The sequence below is a fragment of the Polypterus senegalus genome, chromosome 6, assembly GCF_016835505.1.
Source record: "Polypterus senegalus isolate Bchr_013 chromosome 6, ASM1683550v1, whole genome shotgun sequence".
In the NCBI taxonomy this organism is placed as follows: domain Eukaryota; kingdom Metazoa; phylum Chordata; class Cladistia; order Polypteriformes; family Polypteridae; genus Polypterus; species Polypterus senegalus.
In genome coordinates, this window is record NC_053159.1 from 103,071,829 (window position 1) to 103,099,129 (window position 27,301).

Sequence of the window (27,301 nt, forward strand, 5' to 3'; positions counted from 1 at the left end):
GATAACCTGCCAGAGGTAAACGCGACTACTAAGGAGGTACTGAGGGATTTGGAAACTGTAGAGAGAGAAGTGCTGCTCAGATTAAACAAGATGAAATCAAACAAATCACCAGGCCCAGATAATATTTATCCTCATGTTCTTAAGGAGGCTAGTGAGTACATATATAAACCCTTGACACATATTTTTAGGAAGTCACTGCTCACTGGAGAGATTCCAAAGGACTGGAAAATGGCAAATATCATCCCATTGTATAAAAGGGTGACAGGGAAGATCCAAGCAACTATAGGCCAGTAAGCTTAACATGCATCACAGGAAGATTAATGGAAATAATTATTAAGGATAAGATTGAGCAACACATGGCAAGGACAGGAGTTATTCTGAACAGTCAGCATGGGTTCAGAAGAGGGAATTCGTGTTTTACTAACATGTTGGAATTCTATGAGGAGGCAACAAAAGGTTATGATCAAAGTGGAGCAGATAAGATTATTTATCTGGACTTTCAGAAAGCATTTGATAAGGTGCCACATGAGAGGTTGGGCATCAAATTAAAAGAACTGGGAGTTCAGGGTGATGTTTTTAGGTGGGTGCAGAATTGACTCAGACACAGGAAGCAGAGGGTGATGGTGCGAGGAACCTCATCAGAACTGGCCGATGTTAAGAGTGGTGACCAGCAGGAGTCAGTGCTTGGGCCGCTGCTGTTTTTAATATATATAAATGATTTAGATAGGAATATAAGTAACAAGCTGGTTAAGTTTTGCAGATGATACCAAGATAGGAATTAAAAATGTTAGGTTTGAATACACAATGGGCGTCGGAAAATCGAGAGTACACCTTATGAGAAGGATTTAGGAGTCATAGTGGACTCCAAGCTATCGACTTCCCGACAGTGTTCAGAAGCCATTAAGAAGGCTAACAGAATGTCAGGTTATATAGCACCTTGATGTATGCAGTACAAGTCACAGGAGGTTATGCTCAACCTTTATAATGCATTGGTGAGGCCTCATCTTGAGTACTGTGTGCAGGTTTGGTCTCCAGGCTACAAAAAGGACATAGCAGCACTAGAAAGGGTCCAGAGAAGTGCAACTAGGCTGATTCCAGGACTACAGGGGTTGAATTATGAGGAAAGATTAAAAGAGCTGAGCCTTTACAGTTTAAACAAAAGAAGATTAAGAGGTGACATGATTGAAGTGTTTCAAATTATGAAGGGAATTAGTACAGTGGATCGAGACTGGTATTTTAAAATGAGTTCATCAAGAACAGGGGACACAGTTGGAAACTTGTTAAGGGTAAAGTTCGCACAAACATTAAGAAGTTTTTCTTTACACAAAGAACCATAGACACTTGGCATAAGCTACCAAGTAGTGTGGTAGACAGTAAGACGTTAGGGACTTTCAAAACTCGACTTTGTTTTTTTGGAGGAAATAAGTGGATAGGACTGACGAGCTTTGTTGGGCTGAATGGCCTGTTCTCATCAGAGTGTTCTAATGTTCTAATTGCTTAGTTATTTTGATTACTGCTATCAGTAGCATTCTAAATGGAACTTTTCACCTAAATCCATGTTCCAGATGTGCATTTTTTAGATTTTACTCAGCATAGTTTTGCTTAGTGGAATACCACCAAAGTATTATTCTATAAAATTCACATTGAATACTTTTAACTTTTGTATAATGGCTTGGTATACCTTAGGTTACTATGCTATACAGTACATTGATTGATGATATATATATATATAAAATATAAACTTTTTTCTTTGGATAGGTGGACCTGGAGGTTGTCAGATTGATGGATGATGGCACACTTTCAAAATATATTCCTCATTTTGGAGACCGTGTATATGCAAGAAATTGGACAGATTCATCTTCAGCAGCTTCAAACAATGAGGAAAGGAAAAGGAAACTCATAGAACGTCTGCGATCAAAAATGAAACTTCCAAGCTTGTACCCAGCAACAACAGGTTCACAAAGTAATCCTCGTCGAGCAGTTGGTAAGGGGAACAAGAATGCTGAACGAAAAACAAGAAAAATAGAACTGGGTTGGATGGTGTATCAAAATGGTAACTTTAAGCAGGTTAGACGACCAACTGGTGGGGCACAAGAGAGCTCATTGTCAGTAAAGATGATACTGTGAACAAAATTTTAGAAGATGGGAAGCAAATATTCTTTCCTAAGGGAAAATCATCTAAAGGAAGAGTTGAAGACTTTGACTTCTCTTTATGTATTATGGGCTCAGAGGAGCCCTTAGATGCAACTCTCACAGTTGGCAGGTTGTATGATACAACTTATCATAAATTACTCAGGTTGTACATTTGTTCAAAACCCAAAAAATATGATGATTCAGTAAAACGGGCCGAATCACCAGAGAGATTTGAGACAGCAGTGGCACCCGCCCAGCAGGATCTATCTCCCATATCTTCATCCCATAGCTCTCTGTCCTCAGAAAGGCCTTTTACTTCCAGTCCATTAATGACTGCAGTTTTACCATCTGTTACCACCACTTCAAGATTTGATCAAGAAGTTATTTTCCTTGGTGATGACGGAAACTTGTCCTTGGATGTTCTCTGTGACACTTTGATTTATCAGCCTGCCCCTAAACAGCAAGAATCAGAAAATGATATTGAAGTGATTGAAGACAAAGGAGATCAGAAAGATGAATCTGCTTTTGAGCAAGTGGTTTCCAGCCCTGCTGGTGATAACACAGATTGCAGAATATTCCATAATATGATAGACATTGTTGGTGAACCTGTAACTGAAGTGCAACCTTCCGAACATTCACCCACAAATAGCAACTCAGCTGCTTCACCTGAGAGCCCATCAGCAGTACCTGATGTCATAAATCCAGAAGCCAGGTCAAACCATGCCTCCCCAAATACTTTATCTGCATCTTTCTATGACAATGCAGAGAATATAGCTGAGAAGCAGACCATTGCTATTCAAAGTTCATTGTGTATCTGACATGATTCAGACATTTTCAGATGAGAACATACTATATGCTAATATAACATTTGAGCGTGTGCTAGAAAATGGACAGTTGGAGAATGGAGTTGGGCATGGGCTTGTTATGGACTGTCTTACTGACTTCTGGGGCACGTTTTATGAAACAAGAACATGTGGAGCCACATATAAAATCCCCACTTTGCATCACGCTTATCAAGAACTGGAGTGGAAAGCTGTTGCCCGAATCTTGGCCTTTGGGTGGCAGAGATTTCAATACTTACCTGTTCAGCTTGCTCCACCATTTCTTTATGAAGCTCTTTCCATATCTTCATATACCTGCAATCTAATGGAGGCATTTTTCAACTACATTAGCCCCACTGAGAAGGATGCACTGACAGAGGCTTTGAGTGATTTCCGTCAAGCTGATTTGGAAGAGCTTCTTACCATTCTGAGCAGTCATAACTGTACCTCTCTGCCAACAAAAGAAAACTTGCTGACCTTGTTGAAAGAAATTGCACACAAGGAGATGGTCCAAGAACCAGCATTTATAATAAAGTGCTGGCAGCCAGTCCTGAAAGGTATAGGAGAGTCTTTGAGTGGGAAGACACTGGAAAAGATCCTGGATGATCTTCAACCAAAGCCAAGAAACATCACAAAATTCATCCAGTTTCCAAAGTCAATGTCACCAATTGAGAGGACCACATCTCTTCACCTTCTAAGATTTGTCAGAGAGATTGATCAGAAGGAGATTGGACTGTTCCTTAGGTTTTGCACAGGGTCTGATCTTTTTCTGGCAAAGACCATTAATGTTACATTTAAGGACATGTCTGAATTTACTAGACGCCAGTAGCCCATACTTGCAGTTGTGCCCTGGAACTAGCATGCAGCTACAGCAGTTTCTCAGAATTCAGGTCAGAGTTTCTGTCTGTGTTAAAAAGTGGAATATGGGTCATGGATATGGTATAAAAAATTTTTGATCAATTGAAGACCTCAGAATGGCCACATGATAAGATACTGCAGGGATGCAGGCCTATACATCAAATAAGGAGCACAATTATACATTGAACTGTGCTACAGGTGTCTGAAATATAATTAACATACTGCTCCAAATGTTTTATAGTGGATGCTGTCTTCCTGAGGTACTTTATACACAAATCAGTTACATATGCATTCTGTTTGTTTGTCATCGCAACAAAGGCAACATAGTTCCTTCAACAAGAGCCAAACTACTAAATGTTATTCTTCATAGTTCAACATAATGCTCTTTAATGCATTACTTTGTTACATATTGCATTTTGTTACCTTTACAGATCAAGCAAGTTGTTTTGTTTACACAAAAGTTCTTGTAGAACAACATAAATGATGTAATTATTAAGTATTAATATGAAAATTCATCACAAAGTTCACATGGATTTTGTCCATCTAATTCATATTTGTATTTCTGTTGTTTGATCTTTGAATTTTGTGCACATTTTTTCCAGAGGAACTGTTGGAAAATTAGTTTTTTTTTTAAATGTACATTTGTGTTTCACATTTAACAGCTTTTCTTTTCTGCAGGTCTATTGTGTGATATGATGTCATGTAATGAGGAAAAAAAAGATTTGAGGAGAAAGCATTTTTCTAGTTTTATATTTGCATTTTATTGTTTTTTATTACAAAAATAAACACAATCTACAGACATCTTATTTCCCCAAATAATAGGGTAAGAGTATATTGATTTCAAATATTAGTTTTCAGATTTAAATATGTCAAAAAATTCTATGCCTTAACCTCCAAACTGCTTTCAATGACCAGATTGTCTAGTAGTGTAGATATGTATTTGCATGCTGATTGAGTCATGGGGCATTACAAAGAAAACAAAAAGTGGAGGAAGAAGAGTGAAGTTAGAACAAATGAGGTAAAATAACTTATTTCTGCACTTTGGGCATGCTGTTGACATTCACTCAGATGTCTGAAAGGGAAGGTTGCTGCAAATTCAGCTGTCCTCCATTCAGCCATCAGCAGAAGGGAAAAAAGAAAATAATATTTGTGTTTTATTGTGTTATAAGATCATCTGTGGTATGCACCTAACACAAAATGTACTAACTAAAGTTTTAGTTTTTTTTTCTTGGGGGATAGAAAGAAATGTCAATATCAGCTGTGTATCTGTTACCTGTTACCTTCACTGTCAACTCTGCAGACCACCATGGCAGACTGCTTTGCTGAACCTTTAATTCAACCCAACTTACCACCAATACAAGGCTTCCAAGAAGTGTCCTTTGTACCTTTAAAGGGCTGTAGCTAAGGAATGATCAATTGAAGCACTGAGCTTCCTAATAGCAATAGGACAAAGACACCGAGTTAAGCTTTTATTTAAAGTGATTTATTTCCATAATGACAGCAAATAAAAAACGTTTATGTTCATAATAACACTAATGACAACAAATAAAAACAAGTATAAGTAATACAAAGATTATACAATTTGGGTGGGTTCATGCATCTTTATTCAGTCCCAGATGTCAGTTTCTAGCTGGCCCAGTTCCTTAGTTATTAATTATATATCATTAAAGTAAAAAGTTAAAATAAAGATTTCTTGCTGTAGATTGAGCTCCTTTACAGGTGTTCAGCAGCTATGCAAATAGCAAGCTTCATTTAAATGTCCATGGCTTCTTTCAAAATGTCCATGTTTACAAATGAGCTGGGCTCTTTACAAAAAGTGTCAGAAAGCAACTGAATTAAATGTTCAATTTTTGCCACAAACTGAACAATTGAACTAAAGCTGATTTCAGAACTCTTTCTGAAAACAGTCATAATTCATTCAGTTATAATTCATTCATTTTTCAACTTTCCCAAAATACACTACACTTAAGTTCAGCACAACTAAATTTTCAAGGTTAAGTCATTTACCTGAAATCTATCAATAGCAAAAGGTTAAACCATAGTAGCAAAACAAACAAGAAAAAAAAATCTAAAGGAAACATACACACTCAAAAGAAACACACATAAATAAAACAGTGAGTATAAGATCCTTTATGGACATATTATTACGTATATTGGTGTGAGTACATCAGGGAGTTCTGACTATTCTGGTTATGACAATATTTCTCTTACCAAAGGCCTAAGTTCTCTGTATAGCCTAGCAGCCTCAAGAGCAGTATAACTAGATTCAAGATGGTGTTCCTCCATTAGCAAAACACAGAGTTCATGAAGATCTGGATCACAGGGAATACCAGTTTTCCAAATACAAACACCCTCTTCTACAATTATATCCAGTTTGTCATAGTCAACTGGATGGAGGTAGTCCTGTGCTTGGTAAAGTTCTGGTGCTTGGTACATGAGAAAAGGTCTGCCGTGAAATAAATCACGACCACTCCCACCTGGCCTGATCCGATGGTTGTTCCACATTCTGACCACAGTATCTAACTCCCTCTGCAAAAAATATTCAAATTAGTCAAATGTGTTACTAATCTTCTCAGCACAACCCCAATACACAGGCACACATAGACAGAGGTAGAAATTATTGTCCCCCGAAAGAATATTGCTCTGGGCTGCCATATAATGTTAAAAATCTATAGAGAATGTAAAATAAATTACAAAAGGAAACAAGTATTTTTAATTTTTATCTATTCTATATTGTTTTTTTTATCATAATATTATTTTCCATAGGTCTTAGACAGTTTAGCAGTCAACATAAGGCTGTAAATGTGAATGCTGTTAATTTTAGAAAATTTCACTAGTAAAAAAGAAATGCTAATATACCCTTAGCTTGGGAGGTACCATGGCACACATTGATTTGCACTGCCACAGATTCAGCATGCTTGTTTCAAATCCAGCACCTGATTGTCTGTGTGGAGTGTACAGTATATGTTCTCCCTATGTCTCTGTGCTTTTTTTCTGGGTACTCCATTTTTCCTTCCACATTCTTGAACCCATGTGTTGTGATGTACCAGTACCCTGTCCAGGCCCTGTCTTGAGCCCAGTTCTAACATTATAGGCTCTTGCTCTCCGCTCCTCTGAACTAGAGTAACCTGAGAATGACTAGGACTATAAGTCGGCCAGTGTACACATTTACTTTGAAATTGCCATGAACTTTTGCCAAAACCAAAAGTCACTTCTAAAAGACCATAAAATAATATAAAGTTGAATTGTGCTATCATAGGGTAATGCGTTCTACAAAGTCTTCATTTATAAGCTGAAATGTCTTTCTTTCCAGAGTTTGATGGCAACCTTAAACAGGGGCATATTTAACAGACGCTTTTTTCAACGTAATCTTTGAGTACTGTTCATCATTGTGTCACTGCGGTCAGTTCACCATATAAAAAGGAGCGAAGCTGATTAAGGACTCACCAAATAATCCAAGTTAATTTCCTAAAATGTATGATTTTACTGTAAGAATGTACTTCAGACGTTCTTCGCGTTTAAGTAAATAAAGATCAGTCAAGTGTCTTCTAAAACGCAGTTTAAACATACAGCAATACGCGCACCACAAGTCTTAGACTTTCCTGCCGCACTTGAAACAGGTGCACTAAACAGCAGATCAAATTGCGCAATTCAGTAGCTGCATGATGCATGCATGAGAACTTAACAAAACGTAAAGTGTAAAAAAAAAAAACTAAATCCCTACATAACAAATTAGGCACAATTACTTAATAATTTTACAAAGACGTTGAGATCGCTACCAGATAATGTGATGAATAGCTAACTCGCAATTCCACGCGTGTAATTTTATTCACTGAAATGTTCGTGGGTCCCCATCCAGCTGTGAACCCTTACAATCATCACCACCTTTCACATCAATAGGTATGGCTCAGCAAACATATATATTTACCCAAAAAAGGAAGGCCGCCAAGCATATATATTTAAGCCTAATCGGCACATAGATGGGCTCATGGTTAAAGCGTAAAGGCTACTTGTAATAGTATAGAATTCATATGTATACTTAGCCAAAAAGTTACTATGGTGTGTGTGTGTGTGCGCGTGTGTGCGTGTTTGTGTGAACGAGTTCTTCCTACCTGAATGACGTCAAGAAAGCAGAACTGAATGAGACCTTTGTCAACCACGTCACCATTGAAGTCTCCCACAGACTGAAACTCTAGAAACAAATCTCTCCAGTAGTCCACATTTTGCCTCCGATAGAATCCCCACCACCATTCAATCCTCTGATTTGCAGTACTTCTTCCTTGAAGAATAGCAGGTTCAGAAAGTGTACCGTTTTCATCCTCACGTAGAAAACGCTGTAGTCTGTTAACGTGCACATTTTCAGTACCGAGATCGGATCTGATTATTTTGGGCAGCCCCAACTCAATGACAGCACTAATAAAGTAACCTGCAACCACTTCAGGTTTACTGTTAGTGACGTTCGCTTGCATCCAGATGATATGGCGTGAGAAGCCATCGATGCATCCGTTTACTGCGATACCAAAAGGTGTGAGTTTATCATAGCTGTCCATGTGCCAAAGGTAATTTGGTCCCGGACACGGTAATGCCTTCTTCGCAGTCTCCGCGTCTCCTTAGCTGAATGCCTTCTGGGTCCAAAGTTGATTGTATTTCATATACAAGATCTCTAGTGACTCTTAATCCAGCTAATCGACATCTCTCTGTCATCATACGGTATCCGTGGAGTTGCCCAGGGCCCGTTAACTGCTCTGCGATGTGGTGCACAATGGCATCAGGCTGGCTTAGATTGCGACGCCTATACAACTGAAGCCTTGCTAACCGTCTTCTTAAATGACGCACACTAACGTTGTTATTTTCTAAACTAAGACATAAAGATATTTCAGCCTGCGTCAGTCCTTGATTAAACAAAAATGTGACGCGATGATCAATACAGTTCTGCTCTTCTGCCATTTCAAACCATTTCTGCCATTATTCCATTATCTCGAGAAAATAAAGTTCGTTTTCTCGAGATCTCGAATAAAATTGTTCCGTTATCTCGAGAAAATAAAGTTCGTTTTCTCGAGATCTCGATAAAATTATTCCGTTATCTTGAGAAAACAGTTTAAAAAAATAACGCTATACCACGTCCTCTCTCGGCTTCCGTAATATATATATATATATATATATATATATATATATATATATATATATATGTTGTCAAAGAAGAGACAAGTGAGCCACAAATATTGTTGGGGCAGCCACCTGGAGGAGAGAGAGAGAGCCGGTGTGAGCAAGCAAGCGAGCACTCGCTGGCAGGCAGGCAGGCAGCTGGACAGTGAGCCCTAGCAGGGGTGTTTGGCCAACACCTAGGGCAGTTGGTAGTGTTCGCTGCCACTGAGCATTTTATGAAGGAACGTTGAGTGACCAGCAGGAGGATGACCAAGAAGTCAGCAGGAGTCAGGAGGCTTGGAAGGGGAAGTCCCAACGTGAGCGTCCTGGCCGTTGGGTAAAAAGCCAAGTCTTGGTATAGGTGAGCTGAACCGGAGCCAGGGATCGGAAGGCCACCAGGCCGGTAGAGTGGAAGAGAAGGCCAGCTGCTGGTAGGGCAACTCTCCTGTTGAGAAGCCTGATGGGAGAAGCAGGGGAGCCGCCAGGTAAAAGACACCAGGCTTTCTGTTTTTAAAGGACTGCTTCCAGCGTTATTTTAACCTCATTGTTTAAAAGGATTGTTTTTTTTTCTAAGGTTTATTTTTTACCTCCACCTTTCAACTGTTTTTATGGATTATTCATTTAATGATTTAAATCACTGCACTATTTATTTGAACACTGATTTTGATTGTTGTTTTAATAAAAGCACTTTGCACTTTTGCACCATTCTCTAGCTCTATTTGTTGTGCCTCACTGCCATGCTCATCGGTAACATTACTGATGGTGCAGGGTTCAAGGGCAAGATGGGAGCATGATGTCATCAAAAGAGCCGGCACCTAGTTGGATTTCCCGAGGATAGTCTGCAGAGGACGGAGAGAGAGTTAGTACAACGCACCATCCCCTGGACTGGTTTGGCATTACTATTATTTAAGCACTCTAGCTGCGTCTCATGCGCAAGTGTGTGACTATATATATATATATATATATATATATATATATATATATATATATATATATATATATATATATATATATATATATATATATATATATAGTTATGGATGGCCGGCAGGGATGGCGCCTTCCCTGCAGCATGGAGGTGCCCTGGATTCCCGTAGGGCACCATGGGAGATGGAGTTCGGCTTCACAGCCCTGCAGGGGGGTGTGGGTGCTATTGTGGGACACTGCAGGGAGACGCAGTATTTTTATTTTCCCGGTAGCCCGGAAGTACTCCCAAAGTCTTTATCTGACCTGGAGGAATCACATGGACAGAAGGACAGGAGCACTTCCGGGTCAAGGACTATTTAAAGGACTATTTGAATCCCAGCAAGCTGAGCCGGAGTTGGGAGAGTGTGTAACAGAGCTGTTAGGAGTGGAGGATTATTGTGATTATTGATTGTTGTGTTTATTGTATAAGTATTGGAGAATTGTGGCGAGTGTGTTGCTTTGTGTTCTGTATTGAAGAAAATAATATTAAATTCTTCTTGGTGCTTTTGCAAGTGTGTCCCGAACATCTGTCTGTTAGGTTTCACGGGGCAACAATGACCCCTAGCGTCCGCTCATTGACAATATACAGTATACTGTGTATACAAAAGGGATTATGGAAGAAGCAGTAGCTGTGCCTTGCAGGTGTACTTCAGGCTCCTTCAAATGAGTCTGGGAAGATTAATTATGTTTAGGACCAGTATGGTTTGGGGAGAGGTTTGGCTTGAAAGTGCTTCTTGGAAAAACAGGGATGGTGATGGAAGCCCTGTCAGGTATAGGAATATCAATATACTTTGAGTCTGGAGTGAGGTCTCACCTGGCTGAGAACAAAGAGGAGATGAAAAGGAGGCTGACAGAGTAAGATCAGAGGCAGAAAGCAGTCAGGGTAGTAATAGGAGTGGTCAGTGCCAGAACAATTTTAGTAGGAGCTGTATGATGGTGATGTTGGATTATAATACAAATAAAGCCTACAATATTTTCAATTTACAACTAATATAGCTGAGAGTGCATAGGAGACAGGCTAGAACAAACAGAATTTCATCTACACAATTAAACACCACAGGTTACCACTATTGCTCAACCTGCCCACAGCCAAACAGGCATTTTATCAAATTAACAGAAGTAAAGTGGTACCCATAAGCACACAGGTTCATTCATACAAAAAAAATCAACACACAGCACTGAGTATACTGTAAACTGCAATGTAAAGTCATAAAATAAAACAAAAAAGAAACATAAGCATAGAAATTCAAAGGCAGGTGTTAAACCACTGAACTCATCATTAGAAGTGTTGAATTAATGAAGTCTGGGAACTGTGTCTCTACATTAATCATGCAAAAACAAAATCACAGGACACTGGCAAAAGTACCCCATGAAAAGAATGTAGTGACAAATATGCTCAATAATGATTAAACATTTAACCCTTTTTGCTAGTAATTTCTCCATTACTTACATAGTACACATACAAGTGAAAGTATAATTTCAATTATGAGAAGCCACTCATGGATTGTAATTTCACCACTTCTTGATTTACTTACTGGAAAGATTATTTTTTAATTTAAATAAAAATGGAAAAAAAGTGGAAAATCAAAATATATAGTACAAGAACAAACAATGTGCATACATATACATGAAAAAAACAATTAAATAATAGGCTAACTGTAACATACAATGTATAAAGCCACATTATGTGCAGTTCCTCAAATAAAAGTCTAAACTGTCTTTTGAAGAGGAAGTATTTACAAGCTGTTCAAAAGCAGTGGCACATCATGAAAGACACAAAACCTGACACTAATAACATTTTAAACATGCTGACAGATCTTTTTCTTGTTTTTGTAACTGTCCAGTAAATGAAAGTACTGCATTTTTCTCCACATTGACTGCCTGAGATTGAAAAAGCAACCCACTAGCTGTGCTACTGTGCTGGCAGTGAAGCATGCCTTCTGGCAAACCTGAATTGTGAGTGCCTAGTAGAAAAGGCAAGGCAATTCCTTATTAAACACAATTATATTTGTTGCTGCCAACATTAGTCAGCACACTTTAATCATGCCACTCAAAATCTAGATGTATTGCTGTCCATGATAACTGGTATGTTGTGCATTTTCTTCCTAACTTCAATTTTTATTCTGATAATTTTTGGTATGTCAGTCAGTCATTATCCAACCCGCTATGTAAAACACATAAAAATATATATGCATTGTGGACCACCAGGGGGACTTCAGCTGCGCCAACCCCAACACAGACAGGCAGGGGCATGAGTTCCAGCACAGCACACATTTATTTTAACACATGTAGTGTGTCTCCCTCGCTCCCCACAACAGCAGAGTACATAAGCTCCAAATAAGTCTTCTTCTTCCTTTTACTTCTTCTTCTTCTCTCCTCTTGGCAAACTTTGTCTCCCGGCTTTGACTCCTTGAATGGAGTGAGGCAGCTCTTTTTATTTTTGTCCTGGGAGTCTTCCCGGTGGCTCATTAATCAGACCTGCAATCACCCGGAGGTGTGGTGCAAGCCCCACGTAGGGCTCTGCAGCTCCTCATGGTGGCCACCACAGAACCCAACTCCCAATGTGCTCTGCGGGAATCCGTGGCGTCACAGCCACCCAAGAGGGCTGCCCTCTAGCCCCTGAGGGGTGGTAGCACCTTGCAGATGCCCTCTCCCCAGGTCCTACAATCCATCTGACATCCTGGCTGGGTAATTGCTGTGGCCTCCTGTCACAAAATATATTAAAATTTGTTTTTTTGGAATTTATGTGGTGGGGCAAAAATGTCTGGTTGGGGGTGTTTTGTTGAGTTGTGTGTAGAAAAATACTTGTTAGAATGCTTATTATGCTTAATAAGTTTCCTAAGCAACTATGGAAAGCCAGTGAGGGTATCACCATTATATAATCTGACCCAGGCAGTATTGTGATAAGTGGTCCACGGCATACAACAGATTTTTAAATAAAATAATTACATTCTGAGAGCGTGCAGGCACAGAATGAGTGTAGGTGTGCGCATGATGGCTGGGGTTGATCACATGAATACGCAAGCAGATCGATCAGGTGCCGGAGTGGGCAGGGGGTCACATCTGTGTCCAATCAAGCTGATATAAGAGGAGCCTGCATGGCTAACAGACACACAGACAGAGAAACAGAGATAGAAAGAAAGAGATGGAGAGAAACTCGAGACGAAAGTTAAAGGAAGGAATGACAATGATGGTGGATGTGGAAAAGCAAGTGTACAGTAGAGTGAAGGCTAGCCGCTGGGTGAAGAGCCCCAAGGAGGAAAATATGGCAGGTGCTCAAAGGGGCTGGAGAGGGTCACTTCAGCTGAGCATCTTTAGGTAGCATTTGTGGATTTCTAAAAGAACAGTTCCCTGCCGTTGATTTTAACTTCATTTTAATGGACATATTTTTTATTGATATTTTAACCTCCATGGATTTGCACCAGTTTTATGGACTACTAGGCTCACCCGCCTTTTAAGGCGACCAACTTTTAAGTTGACCAATTCTTAAGGAAATTCAATATGTAGATCAATTTGATATTTTATACAAACTCATTAATTTGGTTATATTGCATTTGAGCGGTATTACTTTAATACTCGTAGTTTCTGTTATTTTTGTGATGAAATTTAAACTTTTTTCTATATTGAGGTCGCCCTTTTGAACCCCCCTGATATTTACTACGCGGTGAGGCATTTGTACTCCATCAACATTAATTATTTCCAGTGACATAATTTTGCCTATTTTTCCAGCGCATCGCGCACAAAAGCAAGGGAACAATGGGAGCACCAGAACTCTGCTCACATCATGTCGCTGCACGCAAGCTGCAAGTAGTAAGTCTGTGATAAGCGGAATACCGCTACGCTTTCCACTCACGGGACGGAAGGACAATCCCGACCGCTTTTATATAGTAAGAAAGAAGAAGAAGATATCGCACAGTCTGGAGTACAAAATCATCTTTTACCTGGAAAAATGAAACTACAAATCCCATCGTGCATTGCAAAATGGACGGGGCGTGTGTGAAACTCCGCGCCTACATAGCACTCACGGGATGGAAGGACAATCCCGACCGCTTTTATATAGAAGGATTTATTTAGTCAGTCATTGTCCAACCCGTTATATCCTAACTACAGGGTCATGGGGGTCTGCTGGAGCCAATCCCAGCCAGCACAAGGCGCAAGGCAGGAACAAACCCCAGGCAGGGCACCAGCCCACTGCAGTATTTATTTATTTATTTTTATTTATTTATTTATTATTAGAAGAACATCTTGAGATGCACTACACTTTTGATCACTGCTTTTTGGATTTATTTTAATAAAAATCACTTGTCATCTTTTTACCTACCCCTTGCTGTGTGTGTCCTCATTTGCCTGGCTCATCTCAGTGCATGACTATGGATGGTTCACAATAGGGAGCATTTAACTGATTTGGACCATCACAGGCAAAGCCTTTATTATTTATGTTTTATTATCTTGACAGATTTACTCCTGTTCCACTCACCTGGATGTTTTGAGTTCTGAAATAAATTCCCCTTTTGTTAATCCTTTGCATGATTCTGGTCTCTTTTGAGAAATGAGGGTTCTTCTATTTAGTGCTATTTAACTGTTTAATTATCTAGAGTATGATCGCCATGCTTCCTCTGTATTGAATGGAAGTCATCATTACTTTTTCAACCCCACCTTTATCTTTGAGCAGATCACAAAATGATCACAAAACAATCTGAAGATACAAATAAAATGAGTGTCCATCCAATTGGTACCCATCATGCTCATTAAACACAGCTTAAGGTAATGGGTAGTCAGAGTCTATACCAGAAGCAGAAATTCTATGACCCACACAAACATGGTGCCAAATGATACCTGACGGTCTTCCTTTAACTTGTGGGAGCAATCCAATGCCCCCAATGAATTGTGAAATAGCACTAATAATAGTAATTCTGTCCAATGTATAGAGTACAGTGAAGTTTTTACTTGTGTGTCTGACTAGAATGCAACATGCCACCATCTACTACCATGATAAACAAGAATGTATTAAAAAACATAATTTTATATTAATTAATGCAAAACACAAATCCTTAAAAATTCACAATTTAGTAATATTTAGTACTAGTATTTCAGCATACTAGTAGTGGGGTTTCCTGTTTTGTTAAACTGTAGTGTGTGAGATTCACCACAAGGTGGAGTCAGAGGGTCTTTTTTCAGTTTCACGGCACTTAAGAAATGTGTATCTGTGACACATCCGTGGTGGGTGTCCTGTTCCAACCCCTCATCTGGCCCACTTATTTTTAATGACTTTTGCAAGGCTCTCTTGTGTTGTCTCCATTTCACATGCCAATTCTGTGTGAAGTTTGGTCAAGCCGTTAAGGCTTACTATATTTATTCCCCTTGGGATTAATAAAGTATCTATCTATCTGATGGTGAGCAATTTGCTTAATCTGCCTAAGCTCCACTTGAAAAAAACTCTACTGACTGGTTAGGGAGTTGTACCCAGTGCTGTTGGAACAGGCTTCAGGTGCCTACAGAAATAAACTGGATTGAGAAAGTTGTGCTATTTGCAATATTATTTTGAAAGCCATTCACTATATAAAATGAACTACATAAATTAAAGGTTGTTTGTTGTTTTGTTGTGGTCCACTTTTACTATACCTTTAGTGAGGTGCTTTCAAGTTTAATCTTGGGTGTGACCTGTTTGACCCCCAGGCTAATACCCACATTCCTAGCAATACTTAAACATGTGGAAAATATTATTATATTACCTTTCCATCCATTATTTAAACCTGCTTTTTCCAACATTGGGTGTGAAGGTGGGTGGGGATGCCAATGTTCCATATCAATGAAACGTAATTAAATCTTCATGGAGATCAGATACCGAGTCACGTCTCACACTGTGCACTGTGAAGGTGGAAGTCCTGAATACATTTGAATTCAAATACAGTTAATGAACTCAGTTTTAGCATTTCTTTGCAGTCATGCCAAAGTGGGGGGAGAAAAAAATAAGATCACTCCGGAGAATGCACAGGCAGCAGAAATCAAAGCTCAGACCCTCCCCTTAGCCATCAGCCCCCCAAACTGCAGCATTGGAGCAAGTTTCATAAATCAATAAAGCAACAGGAGAACCTCTTTCTAAAGCAGAGCCTGCAGTTCCAGTCAGTTACCCAGAATGCCGCAGGAACAGCTCGGAGAAATCTGTCCATACTGCGGCTCCCTGCTTTGCACACGTGTGCCTTTTAAAGGATTTATTGCTCCACAGGAGGTTGGCTTCCTGTGTCTTCTGCCTTCCTGTATCTCTTAATTATAAACAATTTTAGCAGCACTGAAGGGCAAGAAACCTGCAACGAAAACCACAAAGAAGATTATTTCCTGTAATGATTGGAAAGTTTCATTTTTTATGCCATTTGCTGGTTGGTGATGGGTGATTTGAGGCAGAGATTAGTTTAAAATTAATGGAGTAACAAGCAGAGCATAAGTGGGAACTTCAGTTAAATATTATCATGAGACAATAGGATATAGTTCGTACAGCAAACATATACAACACTTCCTCAGCTTCTCTTACTCCTGCCCCTGCTCTAGACTCCAGCAACAAAAACACAAGGTCATGATGCTGGAGGCTAAGGGCCATATCACATAAAAAATATCTCATGCACAAAGAGAAAATATTTCAGTATGAAGGTGCAGCTTCTACTACTATGTGATGCAATAGAATACTAAATTCAGCTTTGTGTTGGCTACTTAATCATTGATTTGGCACTGGGTGTGCTTTTATCTTGCTCCTGTTCATTTCTGTATCCCACCATTTTTTGTATGAAGCTCTCATATCAAAAACCCAAAAGTGCCACCAATGCTTACACTGATCAAATCCAGGGGATGCCTTAGACCTAATGGACACAAGGTTCCTTGCCATTCCCAGTCTGCGCTGCATTCAATGGAAGCTCATGCTCCTTTACAGTGTCCATTCTGCCCAGAAAGCTACGTCTAAGCCATCGGAGATGTCTAATGTCTACTCTACTCTAAATGTGACTTATTCTATTTTTTCTCTTCACACTTACCTTTATTTTGCCATCCCTGTGTGAATTAATTTTCAGTTCTATGCACATATAGTGCATGCTCTAATTTATTCAGCATTATGTTGTAATGTAAGCAAGGTATGAAATGTGGGGGTCCTGGGAAATATGGCAGACCCTATTCAATCCTTTGTGTCCCCTGAAATCCTGAAAATCAAAATTGTAGGCTGTCCCTGAAAGTAATCTTTAAAGAATCTGTTATGGTGTTATTAATCACTTTCTACCCATTACTGGGTTTGCAAGAAAACATTGTAGAAGCTGGCAGATAGCTCTTCACAGACTGGGCTGCCTTGCAGTTGTCTGTGAGTAGTTCACACACTGGGTGGGGACAGATTTTTGAGTGGCAGCAGTTGGGAAGGAGAGCGCATTACTTGGCAGACCTTGAGAGGAATTGAGAAAGAAGACAGAGAATTTCAAAGAAATAAATAAATAAGACACTTGTTTATGGCAAAAAGTACAAAGTGCCATGAGTTTTTTTGCAGGTTCAGTATGTGTGTGTGATGTGATTTGTCTATTTATGAAGCACATATCCTAACTGATAGCATTTGTTCATACTCCATAGTACCAGAGTAAGATTTTCAGGGTTCAACCACTGGAACCCTAATGGGACCCTTTGGTCACACATGTGATATTTCAAAAACTGATTACAAGGAACTTCTGTAATAAATCTGATTAGTTGAACTTGATTATCCAGTAGATATATGGGTTGGAAAATGGATGGATGGATATAGCTGTATATTCATATGTGTGTTGTTGAGCTGAGGGACCGTTCCATCCACTTCCTAAACCACGTTTTGCTTCTCGTATACGAAGTATATGGAAATTATTGGAATCCTCCAAAAATTCCATTTCGAGAGTTTGATGAATCTCGATGTTTTCCTGAGTAGGAAAATACCATTTTTGGAATTATGTCTGTATATCTGTGTGTGTGTATGCAAACACAATAACTTGAGTACGCTTTCACTTAGGTCAACCAAATTTTGCATACAAGTATTAGGTACTGACACACACATGCGCATGGGAGACAGCTAAAATGCTTGAATGAGAGTAATTCCAAACCAGACTGGGAGATGGCAGAGTGCAGTGACTCTTTTTCTCGCTTTTCTTCAAACCATTCACGGGAAATTCTGCCTGGCCCTGCTCATGTCAATGCTAATTCCGACCCCTTTGACGTCAGTTCCGGGTCTGAGCCTATGGACGAAGGCCATTCTGGTTCAGGCCCCTCTGATGTCATTTCTGGGCTAAAACTATGGATGAAGACCCTTCCAGCTCTGGCCTCTTTGAAGTCACTTTCTGTACTGACCTTTGAAAGCTGCCACCTTTCCTTTTTCCCCTCAGTTCTCTTCGGGACTCTGATCTGTACACTTCAGTACATCAATTTATTCAATTTTGCAGCCAGGAAATAATATATGCGGGCGGCTGCCCCAAACCTTGCTATGGCTCTTTGTCGAGTTTGTGACAGTACTAAACGTAGATTTCTATCAATCTTTCAACTATTTCTGCTAACCAGAAGTGGTACTTTACCTGAACACATACTCAATATTTTTTTTATTCATGCAGCTGCAGAGTCCAAGTTATTCAAATTTACTTTTATAATAAATGTTCAATATATTATTACTGTAATTTGATTTGATTTGTTGTTGATGGTTCTTTAATGTATATAATATAAAAATATAATCATCGTCTCACGGTTTACTCCTCAAATAACCATCCCCATATCTGAGTATATGAGAAAGTCTAGGGGAGACCACTACTGATTTTTTTAGTTGGAACAAACCTCGATAGCATCAGACACTCATAATAGAATAATGTGGAGTCACCAGTTGTATAGACTTATACCTTTGAAATATGGGAAGAAATTGGAAGGTCAGGAGAAAACCCATATAAACGCTGGAAATAAACAGAAACTCTGTGCAGACTGTGATGAGAACCTTGGTCACTAAAGCTGCTCAACCATCAAAAAATTGTACCCTTTGTGGCAGACAGCCGGTGAGCTTGCCCGGCCAGGATACCTTCTTAATAGAAGGCTTGGGGAGAGAATATACACAGGGCACTAACTTCCCTGGAGAGCTAGATGGCAGCCCCCATGGGTTGCAGCGGTGTTTCAGATTCCCATAGGGCTTCATGGGAGCTGGAGTTTGGCACAGCCTTGTTGGGTTGTGCAGATGCCATCAAGGGGTACTGCAGGAATTATGGAGTCCTACTTCGTTTTGCTTCCACACTAACAGGCCACCGGAAATACTCATGGGTATTGGATAAAAAGAAGCCTGCTGCCACTGCTCCTGGAGCCAGAGTCGGGACAGTGAAGAGAGAGCTTGCTGGAGGAGAAATGGAGGTGGAAGAAGAGAGACAGAGAGAAGAGAAGAAGAAGAAGTGCTGTGTGCTTTATTATTGGCGCTTGTTGTGCTGTGCTGACTAGTTGTAAACAAAAGGCAAGAGTTTCCCACAACTGAATAAAAGCAGGTGTGTGTGAAAGAACTTGTGTCTGCATATGTCTCTGATGGCTTGGGGAGATGGTGCACACCCTGTAGACCACACTATCAATAAAACCATTACTAAGTTGGTTAACTCAGTTAAGTGTCAGCAGGCATTGGGAGCAAAACCCACCCACAGCAGGGCATTTATTTTGCTGGGCCAGTTTAAATTTGCCAAACATCCAAGCATGAGCTGCCCATGTTTGAGAAGAGGGAGGAAAACCAGATATGGGCAGAAAGTAAAATCGCCACGTGGACAGCAATTTGAACCCCGGGTCATTGAGGCTGTGAGGCAGCAGAGCTAATCATCATGCCATGTTCACAAAACATCTGTTCATACATTTAGTATTAATCCTTCTAAATTGATTTCAGGGTCACAGGTGCCAAAGCCTATCCTGAAAGTGTTAGGTGCAATGACATTCCAACAATCATCCCTACTGCCCCAAATTAGCACAACTGCAAATATTTAATTAATATTCAAATAATTACGTCACTATCACACACCACACCTGAAAGTATTTTTACGGCATGTTACTCATGATAAACCCTCTTACTTAAATCAGTAGGTAACGAATTAATTATATAATTTCTTTTCTAAATTATGATAAACAAAAAAATATTTGCATGTCTTTGGCGACTGAAATGTGCAAATTCTAAATGGTCAATGATTTGAACCCAAGTTCCTGAAGCTATAAAGCAGAGACACTTAGCATACCTGTCTCTGAAATCTTTAGAATTCATTATTTAAAGCCTGCACTTAGTCACTTGTCCTTTCCTTCCACTGTACTGTGAACTTAGCAAGTTGAAGTTTCCCCCTGACCACCATTATGACTGATGCTGCTTCAAAGCCTGTGTATTTCAAGCTTCAGGATTAAAACAGGCCTGGAGAAGGGTTGGCATTAGGCCCAGCTGGTTTGTGCTCTAGTGAAAATTGCATAAATAAGAATAACACTTACATTGGGAAACAACAACAGCAAAAATGCTGAACATAAGGATGTAAACAGTGTGAGTGGCTAAAATTTGTACATTTGTGCCTCCCTGCTATAGGTGTGAAATTTTCTTTTAAAAGAAGAAAGTAGCAAAAGTATCATTTCATTGCATGGCCTGGATTTTGCAGCTTTTAAAGATACTTTATCCATCCATTTATTTAGTGAACCTACTTAATCAAATTTCAGCATGGTAAGGAACAACGTGCCTATCCTGGCAGAATCAAATGCAAAGTAGAATCCTTCCCTGGACAGGGAGCCCATATTTCAAATACTATAAACACAAAACACTATGTTAACATGTCAGTTAGTGATCAGAGGACCATACAGTATATCACAAGCTCTACCCATCATTCGACTATTAGGAAACCAAAACCAATCCTAACAATAACAGGAAGAAACCCAGTGCTGTATGAAACACAAAGTCGCTGCATGACTTTTTATTCATAGCCAACAATTCATCTAGCAACTTCATGTTAGGCTGTGAGAAGAAATGGAAGTCCCTAAGAACGTTAATAGGGATAGTGACACACATATAGCATCTATTTCCCAGAATCAAACTGGGATATAAAGAGTGAAGTTAGAAAGCTACCTGCTGTCCTGATACAAATTCAATATCACTCTTGTGATATCCCATCTAGGTTTTGCTCTTGCCTTGCAATCAATCCTGGGCACACTTTTTCATATGGACATCTGTGACACAGACCCAGAATGAGCAGGTTTGATTACAGATTGATTGATGGGTAGATGGATAAACCTCAGTATTATCTATTCATAGTTACTTTCTTTCCAATGTCAGGTTAGGTCTGGATTAGGGTTTTTTTCAGTAAAATGTAGAAGTGACCCACATGCTACCATTTTGGGAGGCTGAATCAAATCTGACAAACATGACTGTTAGATTGTGGAGGTGAGTTGATCATCCTGAGCATCTATGACTGTCATGGGAAAATATACTAGTGACACACCTCCTTTTCACAATGCAGTGTCTTTTATTGCTAATCAGTGGTTGAGTCATCTTTCACCCACCTAAAAGTGTACAGAAATAAGCTGTGTTCTACTTGCAGGGAGCCACTGTGTTCTTCTATTTTCTCTCTTCTATACTTATTATGTTTGTTTCAGTGATGCTGATTTCCATTTTATCTTGAAACTTAGTGTTTATGTGCCAGCATTTGTACAGTATTAATAGTAACAGTGTTGTTCTTTCTCTATTCTTTGTTATGTAAAGTTAATAGATATATGCTCTTTGAGTTTTTGATTTTGCTGCATGTTGTGTTTTGTGTTTTTTTAAACTGCATACTGAAAAGAATTTCCAGCAGAACATATAGTGCAATACTCTCAGCAGGTTTTCAGCTACCTACTGTGAAACATAGAGTAGCATAATTGTACAATAAATGTACAATATTTTGCTGTAATCATTGAATACATAAGAAAAACAACTATATTAATTTAATTATCACAAACTACTAGCATAGCAAGGTTGTCAGTCTCTTTGTGTAATATTTAACAATTGAAATATAATTACTAAGAGAGTGTCACTATAACATCTTATTAGTGAAAATGTACTGTAAATCCTGGTTTGTAATATATATTTCCATTCTTTACATCACTGGGCTACATTACTGTTACATTCAGCCCAACAAAGCTTGTCAATTCTATCCAACTAATTTCTCCCAAATAAAATCAAGTCAGGTTTCGAAGGTCACTGAAGTCTTATTGTTTACCACACTACCTGGTAATTTATTCTTTGTGTCTATGGTTTCCTGAGTAAAGAAAACTTTTTAACATTTTATACTTGTATGGATCGCTGCCTTTGCAAGGCCCTGCTACCACAGCTACCTTCATGTGGCATTTGCTTTCTTAAGACAGCATTTATCTTCTGCTCACTTTTGTTTTTACCATTTTATATTATAAAAATGTACATTTTGCTTCTCTGAACCAGAGTTTTCAAACAGTTCCTTTCTCCCAATTTGGATTTTTAAAACCATTTTGGGAGACCTAGATGGATTTCAGGCCTGGGTCTCTTTGAAGTATCCAGGCCTTTTTTGAGATTTTTTTAAGTTGTAGTCCACAACAAAACAAGAAATGGAACAACAGAAAATAACAATGAAAATATAAATAAAAATGAAAACTACAAAACAAATGGTGTTTTGCTTTCAATTAAATTGTTGTCACTGACACAGGGAGAGAGGGTTTAGCTACTTTAAAAGTTTTTGTGATTCACTCACCATAAATAGCCAGAGTGGCGTGAGGCCCGGGAATTAGTCTTGAATCTCACTAGCCTGACAAGAGAAGGTGAAACAAAAGCCAGCCTAGCATCTATTAGAGTGGTTTTAGCTTACACAAGGCTAAAATGCACTTAAACTTCAAAGTATGCTCTCAAATGTACCAAAATATATGCAAGAAACCATCAGGGAGGGGAAAATCATCTGACTGGTATAAAGCAAGGAAACAAAAATCTTTATTAAAAGGTGTTTATTCATAAAAAATGGCAAAAAGCAATGAAAAGTTCAAAAGAGCAAAAAGAAGTACAAAGGATTAGGCTAAAAGGTAGTCCTAAGCAAAGCCCCAATTAAAGATTAAGAAATCATATACCAAAAACAGAGCAATGAAATATTGAAAAAGAGGAGAACTCACCAACCACTAAGAGCATACAATGTACCACATAGAAACTAAATTAGTTATTGGATTGGGAGCAATCCTTCAGCAAATATTGACAGGCTGCCATGCCCTTTGGGGAACCACCCACAAAATACAAGGAACAAGACAGAACATACTCTCATACATGGAAACTAAGTAGTAATCACAACTGACAAAATACATAATTATGGAAATAATAAACTTAAATAACATAAATAATAATATATTTAAAGGATTAAAAAGGAATGAGAAAAGATATTAAAAAAATACATTTAAACATAAGCTGGATGGAACCCTAGCTTAAACATAACAGAAACATTTCCCTGTATTAATTCTGCATGTGTCTGCTTATTATTTAATATTTAAATAAAGATCTTGAGTGAAACTTGAAGACATTTTATAGAGCCATCTGATGTGCATTGTATTTGTTGTGGTAGCATAATGCCCACTTTTCCAGTTATAACGTCAATTTTGGCCTACTCAATCCTAAAGATGTGTTGGAGACCGAAATGAAACTTGGACCTCCATAGCACATGGAGTGTGCATATCCTCACCCTCATCTGAGGAAATCAAGAAACAGAAAAGGCAACTTGCTAGGTAACAGCAAGGGGTGGGGGTGGCATTGTGCACAGTAAATTCTACTGTGGAAAAAACACTGCACTGTATATAATCAGATGTTTTGGTGTGGCTTTGTTTGGAAAATATGTGGCATGTTACATTTGCTCTGCAGTGATGTGAATAAGTTCTAAAAAATAAAACTGAATAGACAGATTAAACAAAAACACAGGTAAACTCTGAACAAAGCTTAACAGAACAATATCCCATGGATTACACTCCAAAACACTATTTAAGTGCCAAAAAAATCTTTTTAGTGAGTTTCATAACTAGCAAGTGCAAAATCATCTACAAAGCAGATTTTATTGTTAATTTTGAGACACTCTGTGGGAATTGAATCTTGGCTGTTTGACTCACTGTCATTTGCCCCTTTCTTGCATCTTTGGTCTTCCTGAACAAATAAAGTTTACATACTTTTGCATGTCAAATAGAAGCAATGTAATCAAAAATAACAATAATTACTTGAAAGACAAGAGTGAATTACTTAAGTAGCTAGATGTCAATGGCTACATTTACTTATAGCTATACTTATCTTCACCATTGTAGGAGCATGTTATAAAGTAAATAAAGTGAATCCAATTATATTTGACTTCCATTTTTTTACCCAGAGGGTGACAATGTTTAGCTTCATTCTTGTATCTTCTTTTCCAATCCCAGAGTGGAGTGCACTTTACAGTGAAAATAATCTGTTATCACTGTAAATGAGTAGGTCCTCGCAGCAAGACATGGCACATGGTAAAGTCAGATCTGGGCACAGTGTAATGTCAGAGCCTTATCATATAAGCTAATCCAATAAGTAATAAATAAAAATAAACAATAATAAATAAAAATATTTAAATAGCTAATAAAGGCCCCATTACACTACATAATATTTCTAGTGATTTTCAGTTGCAGTCTTTATTTTCATAATCTTTGTGAGCTGTGGGCAGCTGAGGCATGCTGAGTTGATTTGCGGTCATGTACTTTGACATCCCTACTGACTCAGTCAGACCAGTCTGTGACTTGACCCCACACTAGTTTTAAGTCATATAGATGAACTCTGTATGTGTGAGACCTGAAAACCAGTGAGCGCTCACCTAGAAGTACAATGCATAGAAAAGCATCCTTGAGGAATAAGGAACACTGGTGTTTAAAACCATGCAGAGGAGAGTTTTGTCTATCTGATGTCTGTTATACCTCAACAGACTGGAAAAAGGAAAATTTTTTTATTTTTTTATTTTTTATTATTTATTAATTTTATTACAATCAATACATAGCAATCAAGTTTTTACAAAAAAAAGAATTATGCTAAGAACAGATCGATCCCCACCCTGAGAGAGAGAGCAAGCCAAACGGTGTAAAATTTAAGGCTTGTAAAAATACCTAAATCAACAAATTCTCTGTGCTTTATAAAATCATTTCAAAATATTACTGATTAGATCCTGCCATGTTTTGAAAAAGTCTGCACAGATCCTCTAACTGAGTATTTGATTTTTTCCAATTTTAAATAATATAACACATCAGTTTCCCACTGACTTAAAAGAGGAGAGTTTGGGTTCTTCCAGTTTATCAGAATAAGTCTGCGTGCCAAAAGTGTAGTGAATGCAATCACAATTTGTTTGTCTTTCTCCACTTTAAGACCCTCTGGAAGAACCCCAAACACAGCTGTTAATGGGTTAGGAGGGATTGTGAGTCCAAGACTGTCTGAGAGGTAATTAAAAATTTTTGTCCAGAATAATGTTAATTTGGAGCAGGCCCAGAACATGTGACCTAGTGAGGCTGGGGCTTGGTTGCAACGTTCGCAGGTTGGATCATGCCCTGGAAACATTTTGGAGAGTTTTAGTCGAGACAGATGTGCTCGATATATAATTTTGAGTTGTATAATTGTATGCTTTGCATATGGAGCTTGAGTGAATTCTCTGCATTGCTACTTTCCACTCCTTTTCTGATATATTAATTGAGAGGTCATTTTCCCAGTGTCCTCTTGGATCTTTGAAAGGAAGGGATTGTAAAAGGATTTTATATATTGTAGAGATGGAGTCTAACTCCTTGAAATTGAGCAATAATTTTTCCAGCGTGGATGAGGGTGCAAGATGAGGAAAATCTGGAAGGTTCTGTTTAACAAAGTTCCTGATTTGAAGATAGTGAAAGAAATTTGTAGTTGGAATGTTAAATTTGGAATGTAATTGTTCATAGGATGCAAAGACGTTGTCTATATAAAGATCTCTAAGCAAGTTAATTCCAAATTTTTCCAGATATTAAAACTGCATATGTTTGTGAGGGTTGAAAGAGGTGGTTCTTTTGCAGGGGTGCCACAGAAAGAAGCTTCTCCGTCTTAAAATGCTTTCTACATTGGTTCCAGATTCTAAGTGAGTGGAGCACAATTGGGTTATTAGTGTATTGCCGATAACGTGTGTTTATTGGAGCACAAAGCAAGGAATACAAAGAAGTACTGCAGGATTTTACTTCTATTACGGTCCATGCCTGTGTATGTTCTTCTATTTGTGTCCAGGTTCTTATCGCCTGTATATTTGCCGCCCAGTAATAAAACTGGAAGTTAGGTAGAGCCATGCCGCCTTCTGCCTTTTGTCTTTGTAGGGTCGCTCTTTTGATGCGTGGATGTTTAGAATTCCAAATAAATGAGGTTATTGTTGAATCTAATTGCTTAAAGAACGATTTATTAATATATATTGGTATGTTTTGAAATAAAAAGGAGCTTAGGAAGAATATTCATCTTAACAGTGTTAATTCTTCCAGCTAGTGTGAGATGAAGGGTTGACCATCTATGCAAGTCTTGTTTAATTTTTTCCATGCAGACGACGAAATTTTGTTGATATAGAACTTTATGTTTACTTGTGATGTTTACCCCGAGGTATTTAAACTGTTCTGCAATGATAAAAGGGTGTCTAATCTAATATTATATGCTTGCGAATTCACCGGAAAGAGTACACTTTTATTTAGATTAATTCTGAGACCAGAGAGCTTTTGAAATTCTGTGAGTGCTGCTAAGACTGCAGGCACAGAATTTTCTGGGTCCGATATATACAGTACCATGTCATCTGCATATAATGAGATTTTCTGTTCCAGTCCTTCTCTGCTAATCCCCTTTATCTGATCAGTATTTCGACAATGTATTGCCAGTGGTTCAATGGCAATTGCAAATAGCAGTGGTGACAAAGGGCATCCTTGTCTTGTGCCACGTTCTAGTTTAAAGTAGTCTGAGCAAATGTTATTGATGCAAACTGAAGCTTCTGGGTTAGTATACAGTAATTTAATCCATGCACAAATGTTCGGGCCAAACCCAAACTTCTCCAAAATAGTAAAAAGGTATTTCCATTCAATCATGTCGAATGCTTTTTCTGCATCCAATGATAATAATATTTCTGGGGAAAAAGGAAAATTAAAGAGCCAAGACTGAAAATGAACTCCCCATACCTGGAAAGCCTCCATACAAACAACATGGCATTTGGCTTGCAATACCTTGTAATTTCAAACTGTGCTGGAAACTTGTTATACCATTGTGCCATTTGTCATCCCCTGCAACTCCTAGTCATGTGAGCTGGCATTGCCAATTGGACCTGAGTTGCTAAGTCTGATGTCCCCTCCAACTAGAAGTTGTGTAATGTGTCAACAGTTTAAGGTAAAAAAAA

At 38.6% G+C, this 27,301-nt stretch overlaps 1 protein-coding gene across 1 annotated transcript; it reads right to left on the bottom strand.

The window, feature by feature from the left end:
- Positions 1-5,978: 5,978 nt before the first annotated feature.
- Positions 5,979-8,362, bottom strand: LOC120530649. The gene is made up of 2 exons (XM_039755072.1): positions 7,925-8,362; positions 5,979-6,341 (listed from the first exon to the last, which is right to left on the bottom strand). Exons 1-2 carry the CDS (start codon positions 8,360-8,362, stop codon positions 6,003-6,005), a joined length of 777 nt encoding a protein of 258 aa, XP_039611006.1. The 3' UTR covers positions 5,979-6,002.
- Positions 8,363-27,301: the final 18,939 nt, after the last annotated feature.